Source organism: Stegastes partitus, unplaced genomic scaffold (genome assembly GCF_000690725.1).
Source record: "Stegastes partitus isolate 25-593 unplaced genomic scaffold, Stegastes_partitus-1.0.2 Scaffold467, whole genome shotgun sequence".
Classification (NCBI taxonomy): Eukaryota; Metazoa; Chordata; class Actinopteri; family Pomacentridae; genus Stegastes; species Stegastes partitus.
This window is the reverse complement of record NW_007578198.1, coordinates 245,153-261,181: the sequence shown is the minus strand read 5'-3', so window position 1 is coordinate 261,181 and position 16,029 is coordinate 245,153. Positions and strand designations below refer to the sequence as shown.

The window sequence follows — 16,029 nt, the reverse complement described above, 5'->3', positions numbered from 1 at the left end:
CTCTCCGGGTTCTCCGGCTTCCTCCCACACAGTCCAAAAACATGTTGAGGTTAATTGGTGATTCTAAATTGTCCGTAGGTGTGAATGTGCTTGGTTGTCTGTCTCTAAGTGAGTCAGCTGGGATAGGCTCCAGCGCCCCCATGACCCTAGTGAGGATTAAGCGGTGTATAGATAATGGATGGATGGAATTATAAATAAAAATGTAATGAAAATCATGACATTGCTTTTGAATTGTGGTTCAACAGAAATATATTTAAAACAAAACAAAACAAAAACAAACGAACAAGCATGATGGGACCTGTAAACTAATATCTTGTTGAACAACCCTTTGAGCCAATCAAGTGTTTTCTGTAACTCTCAATCAGATTTCTGCACCTGTAGACAGGTATTTGGATTTTGGCTCATCACTGCTCATCAGTGCTCTAATTTGTCCATGTCAAATTTTTTATATTTTTTTTTAAATTATTCTTTTCAACCACAATTCAAAATCAATGTCTTACTTCACTAAATTATAATTTAGCAAATTTTTATTTATTATTACTTTTTCCAGTTTCTAGTTATTTGAGTAACTATTGTGAATTTTGCCTTTTCTTTAACGGAAGGGTCTGAATACATGTGAGGACGACTGTACAGTAACCATTTTACCACTGAACAGTAGGTGGCGCTGCTGCTCCACGCACTGAGCTCCATCCCAGGCTCTGAGGTGATCACTGCAGGTCGTTGGGATCAGTGTTCATCCAGTCCCGTCATACCAAAATATAACTTCGTGGTAATGATATGAGTAATGTGTATTCAGCTGTTGGTAGGTTGTGTTGACATTGTCGTGAGCTTCTCTGCAAATAGACTCCGCTGGCACATAGCAGCAAGTGGACGCAGTCAATGAGTTTATCCTTGCGTGAGTTTGTTGCACCCTGGAGGCAGTGGAAGACTAAACAAGTGCTCATCAGCTGATTTGGATTGTTCGAAATGGTCACTTCTGTATTTGTTGTCATTGGAGAGTGATTTCAGAACAGTGCAGAGGAGACAAGAAACAGCTCAGAAATATTGTATGAATTCTACTTATTCATACGACTGAGTGAAGACATGCTCACCAGTGGTAAATTTGGACTTCTGTTTACAGAATATGATGCAGAGGATCCAAAGTCAAACACCTAAACTCTGAGGGATGCTTTCACACATTAAGCCTCATCCTGGATTAAACGTTTTAATCTTCCAACAGAAGTCAGTTTAGTCCAGGACTAAGTTTAATCTGTTTAGATCGTTCTCTCGCTCTCTCACTGCGATGCCTCTAAGCTTTACGAGGAAGTGGTGTTCTCCTTAAAACCAGGTGGCGGAGCCAGCAGTTGTGCTCATGCAGGAGACCAGGTGCCGCTCAGCCCTGCACAAGTTTCCAATTCCAACTCCATGTGCTGCAGCTCCCCTCGCTTCTCTCTGGAGCTGCTATTTGAGGAACTACAGGAAAAGAGCTTCTGACCCTTCTCGGTCTTACGCAACAATATTCCAAGTCTTTATTTATCACTTGAAAGCAGCACATACAGTAGAGCCTTATATGTTTATAAAATAAGAACACAAACCCAATGGGAATATGCAACCTGGACAAAGATGCATCATGCTGCATTTTGGTCCACCTCAACCATGAAACAACACCATGGTTGGAAACTCTGCTGAGGAAGCAGAGGGCAACGTCTTCAGGCCTGGAAAGCAAAGCAAACTTTATTTAAAGAAAGTTTGGCTGTCATGATACGGGACATTCCACCACTTTAGAACTGATTCCCATCGATCAGGGGATGTGCATCCAGTTCTGTCTGTCTACGCCGAGGCATCAACCACAAACACTCTGTCTTCTTTATCCTCATTCAGAGCGTTGGTGAGCGATGCCAACTCAGCAAAAATCTGATTTTTTCCCCCCCTTGTTTCCACCCCCCCACCACCACTGAAATAACAAAATGATTGAAAATAGGAATTGATTAAACAGCTGAGATTTAATCAATTGTGTTAGGTGTTCTAAGCTTTACCTGTCCATTTACAACATCCACAGTATCCTCAGCCACTCTCCAACACATAGATAACAAACTGATTTAAACCTCCGCTCAGATGTTCTGTGTGCTCTCTCTTTAAAAAAAAACAAAAAGCCTACTGTACATGTTGAGCACGCTGTCGCACTTTAAAAGGTAGGACTCTCATGTACGAGCGAGAGTATTGGTTCCAGCTATTGAATGCCGGCGCTTGTGCTATTCTTACACTTTCTGTGACACGCTCACCCTCTGTGCTCTCAGGAGAGCAGAGGAGAAAACCTAATTGAATACGTAGCCAGTTAGAATGACTGAGCGTGCTCCTACAAAATAGAAAAATAAAAAAAAAATCTACTGCCCTGTTTGAAAAGTCACTTGCTAAAATGTGCTGGTGATCCCTCTGACTGCATTTCAAAACATTAAAAAAAAAAATCTCCTTTTCCAAAGTCTTCCTTCAGCTGGCTTCTTGCTTAGACATCTTCGGACAAACTAACCTCCTGTTTTCTGCCACCTGCCACGCACGCCCTTTCACCTCCCCTCTTTCTCCTCCCCCTTCCCCGGGCAGACTCCTTCCACTCTCCTCCCCCTCGGCCCCCCTGACCTCCCCTCACCTCCTCCCTCCTTCGCTCGCTCCCCAACAACTGCCAGCCCCTTTACATTTTAGGCGTTTCACAGGCCCTCGGATCCAAAACGGCTCACAACAAGTGCATAAAAGTAGCGCAACCTTGCTCTGCGGCCCCCACGCCCCCCTCCCCACGTACTCACACATTCCCTAATCCACACTCTCACTACTTTCGGCCTGCGCCCAAGAAGGCCCTACCCATTCGCTCCCATCCACAAAGACTTCGAAGATTTTTTCACCCTCCCTCCTCTTGTCCTACTTTTTTCCTGAGGTATTAGGGTTCCCCCCTCAGAAGGTTTTGGTGCTGCTAAAATTGCAAATTCAGGGAAAAATGCTGAAAACATGATGGTTCAATCAATGTAGTTTAACTCTGCCTGATTAAAGACGGTGTGAAAACATTTCTCTCTTCCATCAGGGCCTTTTACATGATGTAGATCTACATTTATGCAAGCAGTGAAGGTGTCATATCCAACTACTGCTGAAGCTGCTCATTAAAGGTCACATGTTGACTGGCGTGAGGGTGTTTTATTAGGGAATTAGTTATTCTAACATTGTTACATTATTTTTAATCAATTGTACATAAGCAACATCCACTTTTAGCATCTAGAAAGCAAAAGTCAACATGCAGCTTGAACTTAAAAGCTCTGATTGTGTATTTGTGTCACAGTTTTGTTGTCCTGTTTTCTGCTTTCTGTCCTTGCGGCATGTGTTGCTTTCTGTAAGGACTCTCCAGTTGTCTCCAGGTGTCATGAGAGATTCCTCAACTCGTGGCGGTTTGTGTCTCCTCTTCTGTGTTTCATTGTGTAGTACAACAAATCATGTATCTGTCCTTTTTTTCTCTACATCTCTTTAATCATCACTTCCTTTCAGTTTACTCTCACCTCGGTACCTCCTATTAATTTATTTAATATAAACTTGCCCTTTTTACTTGCTTTAATCATGTAGATATGTATTAATAATTCTTAGTTTCAAATTGGAAGCACTTGGGGTGTGCGTCTTCTGATTTCAACGCGCCATATGATTTAAAAGGTGACTGGACTCTTCTGCTCCTTTTGGTCCGTCAGGCTGCAACACACTCTAACATACATGTGCATGCATGTGCACACCCTCCCCATTTGTCACACACACATGCACCAGCTCCCCTCCTCCGTTTGAGTTATAATTAATCCAACTGCTCCAGTGACAGAGCAGAGTAGCCCCGACAGATAAGGTTTCAGCTGTTGGCTGTTAGAACTCACGCCGATTTGTGTGAATCTGGAGCCATGTGGTCTGCAGAAAAGCAGATTCGGGGAGTAATTGGTTGCTAATGTGCATGGATAAAACTAGCGGGTGTGCAAGTAGAATAGAAGCAGTTTGCAGTGTCTTCATGCTGAACAGTGAGATATTCTGTGCATATTCTTCAATAACATGTCTCGGTTAAGTCTGCAGATGTGAGCAAACACACTTAATATGTATCGGTACGAAAAAATCCTCCAGTTTTCTTGTTGAGTTCAACTTTATGTAAGTTAAGGTCACTCAGGCTACAGGGTTTAATGCAATTAATTACAAGTAGTCAAATGAAACTTGTATTATTGTGATTTCATGAGTGGAATAATGAAGCACATGTCAACGTGTTTACATACAGAACGTCCTTCTTCAGCTTTTATCAGCTCATCCTGAGTGATCTATTGGGCACCATAGTGAAAATTGAACTCTTAATTGGCACTTTTGGCAGCAGCCTCCTTGTTTGACCCGTAGTTTAGGTCCTGGCTCTCACTGAGGCCTAAATCTGTTCAGATGAGGGAAGCATTTTCCCATTTTAAGGCTGGATGAGGCCTACTAGCAGCAAATCCATAACCCTGCTTGGTAGCAACTGGCGTCTCCCCTAGAAACCCCCCAGTGGCCCGCGCGCTCCTTATACGGCCCTCGAGGTGGGACTGCGGGGCTCGATGGGAGGTCAAAGCGACAGTTCCATATATGGCGCACGCTCTCTGCACGTCGGGGGCGCGCAGCGTCACTCCTGATCCCCGCAGCGCAACCTGTTGGATGGAGGCGCGCCCTCCTTCCCACCGCGAAGGCGCGCCTCCTTGCTGCGCCCTCCACGCCCACCCGTTCCTCAGCCTCGGCCTGTCAGCATCCTAATATGGCAGAGGGCCGGGATGGGGGCCAGTGCTGAGGTTTGTGAATGGTGGAGGTTGGGTATAAAAGGTGGACGGGCAGCAGAGAGGACCGTAGCTGGTTCAGCAGCAGCACTGGTTGGGTCATTCTCTCCGAGCCGCAGACACACTCCTAAGGTAAGACCCAGCGAGGACCAGCCTCTCCTGCAGCCAACTCATCCAGGTTGGGACAGCAGACTAGGCCTTATCCACAGAACCACTGGAGCATCTACTGGAGCAAAAGCCAGGCAGTACCGCCGAGGACAGGGGGCCTAGGATGAGATACTGCTAGAGACAACCTGGGCATCTTCTCTGGAGGACAGGATAGACTGTAGGAGAGGCCTGAAGGAGAACAACAGTTACTAGTTTAGACCTTGGAGAATACATAGAAATAGAAATACTGGAAAAGGAGGCCTGAACTATCAGGTCTAGTTGGGTCTAATTGTGAATAGTTAACCTGACAGGTAGATAAATCAGATAGAGCAGAGTAAATGATAGACTGATTCAGCATCTTCAGGGCTGTAACAATCAATCCTGAAATTTAGGCTAGTTTAAAAGCCAGAATAGTTTACCTGAGAAACAAAAATGAGACAGAATATTTGTAGGTTTAGTTAAATTTTTAGCGCGTCTTGGAACATTGATTTGGCTCAAAACTATGCATAGCTTTACACTCTGCAAACTAAAATAATATAAAGAACAGATCTTAGTCAAATCTCGCCAGATTATGATTGGCATCTTAAGCAAAACTACGGTTTAGTTCCATGTCCATCACAGATTTAAACAGGCCTATGCGTCATGCGTAATGGCCTGTGTCAGTGTGCCATGGATACATTTAGCGCTAGCCATGGCCCTGATCATGTTCATGCTCCAGTAGGTTACATGTTACAAATTATTTTTAGTTACTTTAGTCTAAAATTAAGAAACCTGGTATGAGTTTGCGGGCAACTAACGTGTGAAGCAAAGTTTTATTTTGGAAGCAATTTCTGCGGCATACAGTATGCCGCGCCATGTAGATCTGATTTCGGGAAACTAAATCTTTTTCTTCCGCTCCTCTCTTACAGAAGCCACCATGTGTGACGACGATGAGACTACCGCCCTTGTGTGCGACAACGGCTCCGGCCTGGTGAAGGCTGGCTTCGCCGGAGACGATGCCCCCAGGGCCGTGTTCCCCTCCATCGTTGGCCGCCCCCGTCATCAGGTAAACAGCGGAGAAAATCCTCTCATAGGTTAGACTTTGAGGAAAAGACTAATTGGCGACAGTGATTATTTAACACTGATTGCATTTAACACTCCTCAGTTAATTCATTCTAGAAATGAGAGAAATGTTTAAACTAAGTTTAAAAATAAAACAACAACTGAGCATTCGTAGCTACATTATTTATGGCAGAGGCATCCTGCTGGATTTGTTAAAATATTTGGCAGATTTTTGCCATTACTTCAGTGTAAGAGTGACAAGTGATATCAGCGTGGAATAATGTATCTTGAGCCATGTAATTTTGGCTCCCTGTAACTCCAGCAATGTGGCCTTTGCCTCTTTGAGTCTAAATTGGTCACAGGTGAACAGACAGTCTCACAATTGCTCTCTGTCTGTCTCTGTGACCCACGCTGTTATCTAGCACATTTACGCAATCGTCACTATGCCCGTCCAAAGACTTTTATCTGTCGGAAAAAGGTCATACATCTGTATGGATTATTCTACGTCCCGGTTAACCTTTCGTTTATCCTCTTTCCCCCTTCAGGGTGTCATGGTCGGTATGGGTCAGAAGGACTCCTACGTCGGCGACGAGGCCCAGAGCAAGAGAGGTATCCTGACTCTGAAGTACCCCATTGAGCACGGCATCATCACCAACTGGGACGACATGGAGAAGATCTGGCACCACACCTTCTACAACGAGCTGAGAGTTGCCCCCGAGGAGCACCCCACCCTGCTCACTGAGGCTCCCCTGAACCCCAAGGCCAACAGAGAGAAGATGACCCAGATCATGTTTGAGACCTTCAACGTCCCCGCCATGTATGTGGCCATCCAGGCTGTCCTGTCCCTGTACGCCTCCGGCCGTACCACCGGTGAGACTGACAGCAACAAACAGCTGACACTTAAGACACAGATGCAGCTTCCTACACACACATAACACACATCACCGGAATTATAGAATATAATGTAATTAACACATATAAATGAAAAAAAGTACAATACAATTGCAACACATACTATTAACTAAGCTGTTAATGGGGCATTTTCCCATTTAAATCATTTTACGCACGACTTTTACGCACAGTCGACCAGCCTTCCTGGGACTGTTTATTCAAGTTTTTGACTCTTATGGCGCTGAGTTATCCGTAAAGCATCCACTGTAGTCACACTTTTACGCACAATAGTTTAAAGTTTGTGGATTTTTGTCGCTCCGGACTTTACTAAACTCCCTCCTTGCCTCTCTTCAGGTATTGTGCTGGATGCTGGTGATGGTGTGACCCACAACGTCCCAGTCTATGAGGGTTACGCCCTGCCCCACGCCATCATGCGTCTGGACCTGGCTGGTCGCGATCTGACCGACTACCTGATGAAGATCCTGACTGAGCGTGGCTACTCTTTCGTGACCACCGGTGAGGAACTCCTCCTATTCCAAAGGATCTGGAAGAAAGAATCAAAAATCAGCCTCTACACCACTTTTAGACGGAAAATAGTTGACGAAAAAGAATATAAATTATTAACATAATTTACATTTTCTTTTATCGGCAATAATTTGACAGCCGATCTAAAATATGACCCACAGCATCAGGGATTTACGCAGCTTGTAAGAGCAGCCGTGCACAAAAACAAAGAACTTTAATCTTTACCCTTTTAATGTAATATTCGTGCGCGCTGTGCCCTGAAATGCTGCTGGGCATACTGTTTTAATGTAACTGTTTTAACGCAGAGAATGAAAAGGGAGTGTAGAAAGAAATTCCTGTAACTTGGAGTAACATTTGTTGCTCAGGGCTATATGTTCGTTAGTTATTAAGCATATAGTGTCTGTGGTCTCGGCGGTCTGACACTCTGAGTAATCTTATAAACTTGTCTCCCCACAGCTGAGCGTGAGATCGTGCGCGACATCAAGGAGAAGCTGTGCTATGTGGCTCTGGACTTCGAGAACGAGATGGCCACCGCTGCCTCCTCCTCCTCCCTGGAGAAGAGCTACGAGCTTCCCGACGGTCAGGTCATCACCATCGGTAACGAGAGGTTCCGTTGCCCCGAGACCCTCTTCCAGCCTTCCTTCATCGGTACTTCAGACAATCATTTATTTCTCTCAATATTACCAGCATCAGATATATGGCGCCTTATGTCATGCTGGGTACCGCTCTCTTAACACTTGTCCCTCTCATCTGACCAGGTATGGAGTCTGCTGGTATTCATGAGACTGCCTACAACAGCATCATGAAGTGCGACATTGACATCCGTAAGGATCTGTACGCCAACAATGTGCTCTCCGGCGGTACCACCATGTACCCTGGTATTGCTGACCGTATGCAGAAGGAGATCACTGCTCTGGCCCCCAGCACCATGAAGATCAAGGTACTTGAAATTTAAATTAAATATGAGACCTAAAAACATCACTTAAACAGAAACTGAAATATCTACGCCTAAATTACCAATTACGCACGACTCCACTTAGTATTAAATACTGGCACTTTACTGACACACTCTCCTCCTCCTCTTCCTCCTCTAGATCATTGCCCCTCCCGAGAGGAAGTACTCCGTCTGGATCGGTGGCTCTATCCTGGCTTCCCTGTCCACCTTCCAGCAGATGTGGATCTCCAAGCAGGAGTACGACGAGGCAGGCCCCAGCATTGTCCACAGGAAGTGCTTCTAAATCCTCTATCTTCATCTCCAGCTTCTCCATCAATTTCACCACCAGCTATCTGGAGATCAAGCAAGGAGGAGGATCAACCTCTGCGGCACAGCAACACTCTGCTGTCAATGGACTTTCTGTCTGCGCTATTGACATTCATATGCATTTTTTATCCTTTTAAAATGTGCATATTTTATAGCTGTCTGTTGTCTGTGTTGCACGGAGAAAGGCTGTGAAACCATCACTGAACCATGCATCCACCAAAAAAAACTTTAATAAAAAAATAAGAACAACATGTTGCCCAACACATGTGAATGTAAGTGTATATACATATTGATAATTTATTAAAGTCCATTATTTGGTATATTTTGGCCCTGGCCTTTGTTTTTTATGTTAGAGGGACAGTACCTGGAGATGATAGGAGACATAAGCTTTTTGGTAAATATTACAATAAATGGTCAAATGTGGGTGATTTTTAGCATTTAAATGGTATCTTCAACTAAATTTGCCTTCATCACCACACAAATAGGTTACAAAGGCATCTTAAAATAGCTACAATACTTAGAAGCAAGAATTAGGGAAAGATTGAAAAAACTAATCAAAATAATAAAAACGGACTTATGACAGACTTCACAGATCCCATAGGCCACCCACCTGATCGGGTGGAGGGGAAGTGCATACATTTCCATAAGAGTGTTGGTACTGATCCCTGGATCATAGCTGGGTGGGTGACAGGGAGGGAGGCGCTCTCTGTCCCATCAGCTACTGTACGCTGGGGGCTGCTCGGTGACAGGGGTGGTAAAAGGCGACGCCCTCAAGCTCTGACAGTCGGAGTTTGACTTGCCAGGAATGCGCCAAGGCAGCAGCAGCAGCTCCGCTTTAGACTGACCCGGATCAGTAGCATTGGACACCTGACACCCGACTCTGAATCCAGTTGAGCTGCCTGTCCTGCGCCTCCCTCGGCCCCCAGACCATCTTTAGACAAAACCAGGCCGCGTGTACAGTTGGGCATCTCCACAGCCCTGCCTTATATGCATAGAAGCTCACCCGCTTGTCTGGGTGTGGGTTTGGGTCTGGGCTGAAAGGACAAAGAAGTGCGCAGGGCGCGTCCGAGGGCAGGTGCGCACATTTGACCTTTTACGCAGCCAATGATCAGACACCTTTTAACCATTTTCTTTTGTACCGGAATTTTCACGAGGCTGCTCGGAGCCATCAGTGGCCAATTAAAGCCCAATCTGCCCGGATTCAAGAGGCGACACGTTGAGCTACTCAGGAAAGCCCGTTTTAAGCTTTGACCTCATGCGTAAATACAATAAAACAAATTGTTCTTTCCTCCTCTTTGGCCCCACCTGACAGAAATCATTATCAGCCAAATGCTGGGCTGCATTCCTGACATCCCGGCCCGGGCCACCTGTTGCGGGTGTGTTTGGCTTTTTAAAAACGTCTCCAGGCGGGCGGAGCTAAGCTCGGAGACGCAGCCTGTGTGATTACAGCAGCGCTGTCGGTGAACGCCATCTGTTCTGCTGCGCTTCCGTGAAATCCGAGCCCAGTGTAAGTATATTTACTGTACACAAAATTAGACTCTTACCGCCCTGAATTTCTCCTGTCAGGCCGTGCGCTGTTGTAGACGAAAGCCGAGGGATTGTCAGCGAGATTTAACGTTTGCTGAGCTATTTCTGTAAGCGCTGACAGGCGATTATCGATGCACCGTATTACCATATGATTAACAGACATCTATACACACACGGACAGGTTTGTCATGAGGAGGTAACGTTGTGCAGAGCAATAAAATGAGCAATACGTTAACACTCTGTTGCTGCGTGGTGGCGTATATGACATTACAACATTTTAAAATAAGCCTGTTTGAAGCGCTGGGATGCCGATTCATCGTAGTCCAGCGATAAAAACAGATTATGATGTGGCAGGTGAGCAGGTGACGGAGGCTGCGGTGTTTTCTCACCGGGGCGGCTGACCTTTCATGTGCTGGGTTACCGCCGCAGCCAATCAGAGCAGGAGCTTCCGCCTACGTCATCACGTTCAAGAAATTTCTGCTGCGCATGTCGTAACGGCTCTTCACGTTTTCACCAGCGGCTCGTTTTTTATAGATACACGCTGAATTTGTTTACAAAGTGGATATTTCCGTTTCTAATTTCACCAAAACTTGACTTTTGTGTTCTTTGCCGACCCGGAATGGCGAATTTATAACCGTCTTGACCAGAAACTGGAGTAGGAAGTAGGCGGGGAAACCTCCTGCTGCTCTTCCATTGGTTTTAACGACTTCCACATTATGGTTTAAATGTCTGGCGCTGGAGGGACACGACAGCTAGTAGGTGTGTTGTTGAGGCCGATGCACGGTGTTTTCAGCGTGTGTAGATCATTTGCTGTACACTTGTGCGTGTGAAACAACACTCAAAGCAGAGTTTTCTTCTCTGTTGTTGTTTTTCAGGTCAGTTTCCTGAAGGGACAACATGGTGACGAAGAGGATCCGCTCGGAGTACATGAAGAAATTCAAAGACCCCAAATGGGAGACCTACACCAAATGCTACGAGGAGATGCTGAAGTACCGGCTGACCCGCAGGCTGCTGGAGCACACACACAACCCCTGGTTCTGGACTGGCTCCGACACCGATTCGGACTCCGGAGGACGAAGCCCCGCTACTCCACCTCCTCCTCCGCCTCCCAGTAAGAACCAGGTAGGGGCCGAGGGCAGCAGAGACCGGGCCGAGGAGCTGGAGGAGTGTGAGGGGGCGAGGAGGGACCAGCAGACCGCAGCCACAGGCCCTGTACCCAGGCTTCCTATTCAAGATGAGGAGGAGAAGAATGAGTCTGCAGGCCACGGTAGTTATCAATTATAAAATCAAGACATTTAGCATTTTAAATAATCTTAAAAATCTAAATATATATATGTAAAAAAGATTTGCTCAACATTGCGATCATGTAAATAACTGCATTTGAGCCCGTGTTATTTTATGATGTGGTGAGCTTTGGGAATCTCAAAAACAGGAATGACACAGGCTAGTTAGTACTGATCCTCATTCTTTGTTAGGTAGTTAATGACACCAGCTTTATTGTTGAGTTCTTGTTAATATTTCAGAGGCATTTTACCTCCTCTGAGGAGATACTGCACTTTACACGTGTGTTTGTAGAGCAGAAATCCACCGAGACAAAATATTCATTGAATCCAGGTTGGTGTCATCCCTAATGGTCATTCTGCTCCATCCATCCATCCATCCATTATGTATACACCGCTTAATCCTCACTAGGGTTGCGGGGGGACTGGAGTCTATTCCAGCTGACTCAGGGCAAAGGCAGGGGACACCCTGGACAGGTCACCAGTCTATCACTTAGAGACAGACAACCAAGAACACTCACATTCACACCTACAGACAATTTAGAATCACCAAATAACCTCAACATGTTTTTGGATCTTGTGGGAGAAAGCTGGAGAACCCACGCTGCACAGTGAGAACATGCAAACTCCATGCAGAAAGATCCTGGGTGTCCCAATCAGGACGTGATCTTCTACCTGCAAGGCAACAGTGCTAACCACTGATCCACCTTTCAGCCCTCATCCTGCTCTAGAATTTTTAGATCATTAAGGAGGATGAAGACCAGATTTTGGCCAATAAAGCTCCAGAAGTACTGAAGTTTGACAGTGCAGTCTGGTTTAATGAGTTTCTAAAGGTCCCCTCATCACAAGCTAATAAAATGTAATTATTTATTTAAAACATTGGGATGCATGCATGTTCTTCTACAGTATCACATGATGTTACTCCCTGCTCAGGCTCTCAGTGTGACGGTGCCAAGGAGACAAGAGTGCTGCAGGAGGAGGGAGAGGAGCAGGAAGCCAGCAGCCGAGGCAGTAAACCATTATCGACTCCTCGCAGAGGCAAAGGTGAGCCTAAGGAGAAAAGTACTGACTGTTTGGGTTAATCAGTTTTGAATCAAAATTGCAATTTGAGACATTGCAATTAGCAATTTTAGATATTTGGTATGCATCACATCTGACATCAGCTTCAAGCTATTGTGACAGTAGTTTGAAAAATTCATGCTGTCCTCCTTGTGGGAGCGTCACATATTTGATGGTGTCTCATGTGGAAATACTTAATCTCATGTTTTAAATCTATTATACAGTAAATATTGAACCTAAACTTGGCTTTAAAAAATGATGCAGCAAATCAGAAATTGCTGCTGCATGATGTTTCAGGAAAACTGCAATCACATATTTTTGTTCACTCCTACTGTCCTTAGTTAGAGTATAGGGTCTATCTGATATGTGTTAAGCCAGAAACTGGAATGAAATGTTTATGGGATTGCTCAATTCCTTGCAGATACTCTTGTTCCAGTTGAACCCATTTGAATATTTCAATATTAGCAAGCACAATGTTGCTGTTCTCACACTACAGTTATGCTACTGCCTGCTATGTTGGTGACGCTTCAACCTCGTTGTCTATTCTTTTATAGTGAAAGACACTGGAGGACCCCAACAGCAGCAGAGTAAACCCTCCAAATCCACAAGACAAACTTGGCGCTCTCAGCGAGTCAGGCCTGCACCATCACGGCAGCCCAGGGACGACAGCAAGGACAGCCGACATCCTTTCGCTCTGTACGGTGCAGGGGAGAAGGATGCAGACATGGCAAGCAGGAAGACGCACAATGTTGGACCTGTGGCGTCAACTAATGAGGTAATACTTCTGCCTGTCGTCGTGTCGATCTGTCCATGCAGAATGATCAGCAGGACCTTACGGTTAATTTATTTTTCTGCTAGATCCATGAATCAGCTCTACGTGCAAAGACCAGGCGGGAGGTGGAGCGTCAGATGCAGACCCAACGAAGTGAGCGCCGGAGAGCTAAGTCTGCTGACCTGGACAAGGCCAGGAAGCTGGTCCAAACCGAGTACAACCCCTGGCTCACTGAGTACATGCGCTGCTTCTCTGCTCGCTCCCGATAGGACACATACAGTACAAACAATGACATCAGGATGATTCTAGATAAATATACAAACATAAAGCCATCATTGCCTCTCACCACTGAAGCTTAAACACGTAGAGAAGTAGAGCAGTGTGGTGTGGATTCATACAAAGGCTCCTAAATGTTTATCAATCTCCCATTCAGGATTCAAACTGACAAAATCTTGAACATTGAACTTCACTGTGTGGCTTATTCCCTTAGATGTGTACAGTCACGTTTTTATATACATCAGTTTTAATAAATACAGCACAATGAGAAACTTTTTACAGGATAGAAGATACTCTTGAAAGAAATTATAGTACATGTATAGTTAACAAATACATCTATCTTGTTCAGATATATAGATGAGCTTGAGGAGTCCAAAATGAATTTTACAGCCATACTTTGATGCAGTCCCTTTAAATATGACGTGTCCATATTTTTATACAGAGATATCAAACCACAGTGGACTCACACGGCGGTACTGGAGGCACAGTGTCTGAATAGATGAATCCTTGTCTTTGAAACACTTCTGACGTGAAATGAACGGTTATGTAAACAACACATCACTTCCTGTACACACACACAATCACATTATTTGCATTCCAAATTATTGTATAAAATGGCTTTAGCAGATAAGGTTTTCTCACATTTATGCGGCTTTTGATGTTGGTAGGTATATGCTTTCTTAGTGCTGAGTTCAAAGTATTTATCGACACATAAATGTGTCTAATAATGTTACAACTTTAGATTTTTAGGTCACTTGCTGTGAACTGGTTCTTGTTTGTGTAACGTTTGATTGATCCACATGGATTTGGTTTAGATAGATAGTGAATCACTGTGCTGACACTCAGAATTACACTCGTGTGTGTTGTGGCAATTGCGTTTTCTAATGAGCTCACGAACACTTTCACATGTTATTGATGCTTTGTAATCAACATCATGGTTTTGTATTCAATCATCAGGTGCTAATAAGGTCTTTTAAAGCCACTGGATGACTGGTGTGTGTGATGGTGTGTTTCTGTGGATACTGTAGTCTTTCTTTTATACATCCAGTGGTTGTGGGACATCATCAGAAAAAGTGTCATATTGAAAATGGCATCCATGTCATTTGGATCACTTCCAAAGCAAAGCAATCAGGTGTTTGTTGTTGAGGCCAAACTTCACACTGAATATGCTTTAGAGCCAAAAAGATGACATGAAACGATGCTGAAATAACCTGTAGTCAGATTAGTATGTTTCACTAATTTACTGCTTAGTTGTGACCAAATCAAACTGCACTTTCAGAATTTGTCACCTTTTTGAAATGATATCTGTACTAAATATCAGGCTAAGTAACTTCAAGTTCTCATGTAACTCCTTTGTGAATGGACTGAACAGATCAGACATTATTTGTACTCTAATAAGAAAATAATTTGACCTGTTTCATAGGAGATCTGATCTCCTCGCGGCTGTTATAATCAATGCTATGACCACACCATCAGCTCTGTGCCATAAAGACAAGCATTTTCTCCTTTGCAGTCACTGTTGGATTGTTATTGTTGTTGATGTTTTTGGTGTGGATATTTAGGAGGTAGGTGGGAGGCCTGTGCTTTACATTCAAACTTTAACGTTTGTTTTTTTTTTCTTCTTTGAATTTGAGTTCAGTATTACATTCCTTGATTTGCTTTTTGTAAAGTTTCTCAACGTTTTAAGTTATACTGCAATATATTATTGTGCAATATTAGGATAATGTAAATAACTGCATTTGAGCCAGTGTGTTTTTATGATGTGGTGACCTTTGACAATCTCAGAGAACAGGAATGAAACAGGGTAGTTAGGACTGAACCTAATTCTTTGTTACTTGTTACTTTATAGTGGAGTTCTTGTTTATACTGTAGAGACATTTTACCTACACTTTCCATATGCTTTTGTAGATGCACCTCGTAATGTACAGCACAATATTCATTCAGTCCAGGAAAGTTTGATTCTAGAATTTTTAAGAAGAAGGAAGAAGTGGAGATTTTGACCAATAAAGCACCAGCAGCACTGAACTTTGACAGTGCAGTCTGGTTTACTGAACAGGAAACAAAGCACCAGATTTCATGAATGGGTTGCTGAAGGTCCTGTCATTACAAACAACTACTAAATTAATCTAAGTTACTAACAACATAAAGGATGTAAACAACTAGAATACTGTGTAACTGCCTAATTTGTGAAGTTTTTCTGTTTACATATGAGGCTTTTATTATACTGTCTGTACAGAATTAATGCATTAGAAGATTTGTTTGGCTTAAATGGTAACGCTTGTAATAAAGTGTTTGACAAATCACATTTTTACCCGTCTGTTTGTACACATTCTTTGGTTTAAATCTTATTTAGCGCTGGTCCGAAAAGCATTTACTGTTCTCCGGATATTCGGACCAATTAATGACGAATATCCTGAATAGTTGGAAGTGGGTGGCGGGTGACTGTTAATACTAATCCACTCATTTGATCTGTTT

General features: G+C 44.0%; 2 protein-coding genes across 2 annotated transcripts; both read left to right on the top strand.

Annotated features, from left to right (window-relative positions):
- Positions 1–4,809: 4,809 nt before the first annotated feature.
- acta1b (actin alpha 1, skeletal muscle b) lies at positions 4,810–8,960 on the top strand. The gene is made up of 7 exons (XM_008286746.1): positions 4,810–4,907; positions 5,831–5,967; positions 6,509–6,833; positions 7,209–7,370; positions 7,836–8,027; positions 8,138–8,319; positions 8,474–8,960. The coding sequence occupies exons 2-7, from the start codon at positions 5,839–5,841 to the stop codon at positions 8,615–8,617; spliced, it is 1,134 nt and encodes a 377-aa protein (XP_008284968.1). The 5' UTR covers positions 4,810–4,907; positions 5,831–5,838; the 3' UTR covers positions 8,618–8,960.
- Positions 8,961–11,013: 2,053 nt separating this feature from the next.
- ccsapb (centriole, cilia and spindle-associated protein b) lies at positions 11,014–15,859 on the top strand. The gene is made up of 4 exons (XM_008286745.1): positions 11,014–11,434; positions 12,381–12,491; positions 13,061–13,281; positions 13,365–15,859. The coding sequence occupies exons 1-4, from the start codon at positions 11,065–11,067 to the stop codon at positions 13,545–13,547; spliced, it is 885 nt and encodes a 294-aa protein (XP_008284967.1). The 5' UTR covers positions 11,014–11,064; the 3' UTR covers positions 13,548–15,859.
- Positions 15,860–16,029: the final 170 nt, after the last annotated feature.

Coding starts and splice junctions, on each gene's coding strand:
- ccsapb (XM_008286745.1), top strand. CDS start 11,065: ATGGTGACGAAGAGGATCCGCTCGGAGTACATGAAGAAATTCAAAGAC. Junction 11,435..12,380: donor GAATGAGTCTGCAGGCCACG/GTAGTTATCAAT, acceptor CTCCCTGCTCAG/GCTCTCAGTGTGACGGTGCC. Junction 12,492..13,060: donor GACTCCTCGCAGAGGCAAAG/GTGAGCCTAAGG, acceptor ATTCTTTTATAG/TGAAAGACACTGGAGGACCC.
- acta1b (XM_008286746.1), top strand. CDS start 5,839: ATGTGTGACGACGATGAGACTACCGCCCTTGTGTGCGACAACGGCTCC. Junction 8,028..8,137: donor CTTCCAGCCTTCCTTCATCG/GTACTTCAGACA, acceptor TCATCTGACCAG/GTATGGAGTCTGCTGGTATT. Junction 8,320..8,473: donor CCAGCACCATGAAGATCAAG/GTACTTGAAATT, acceptor TTCCTCCTCTAG/ATCATTGCCCCTCCCGAGAG.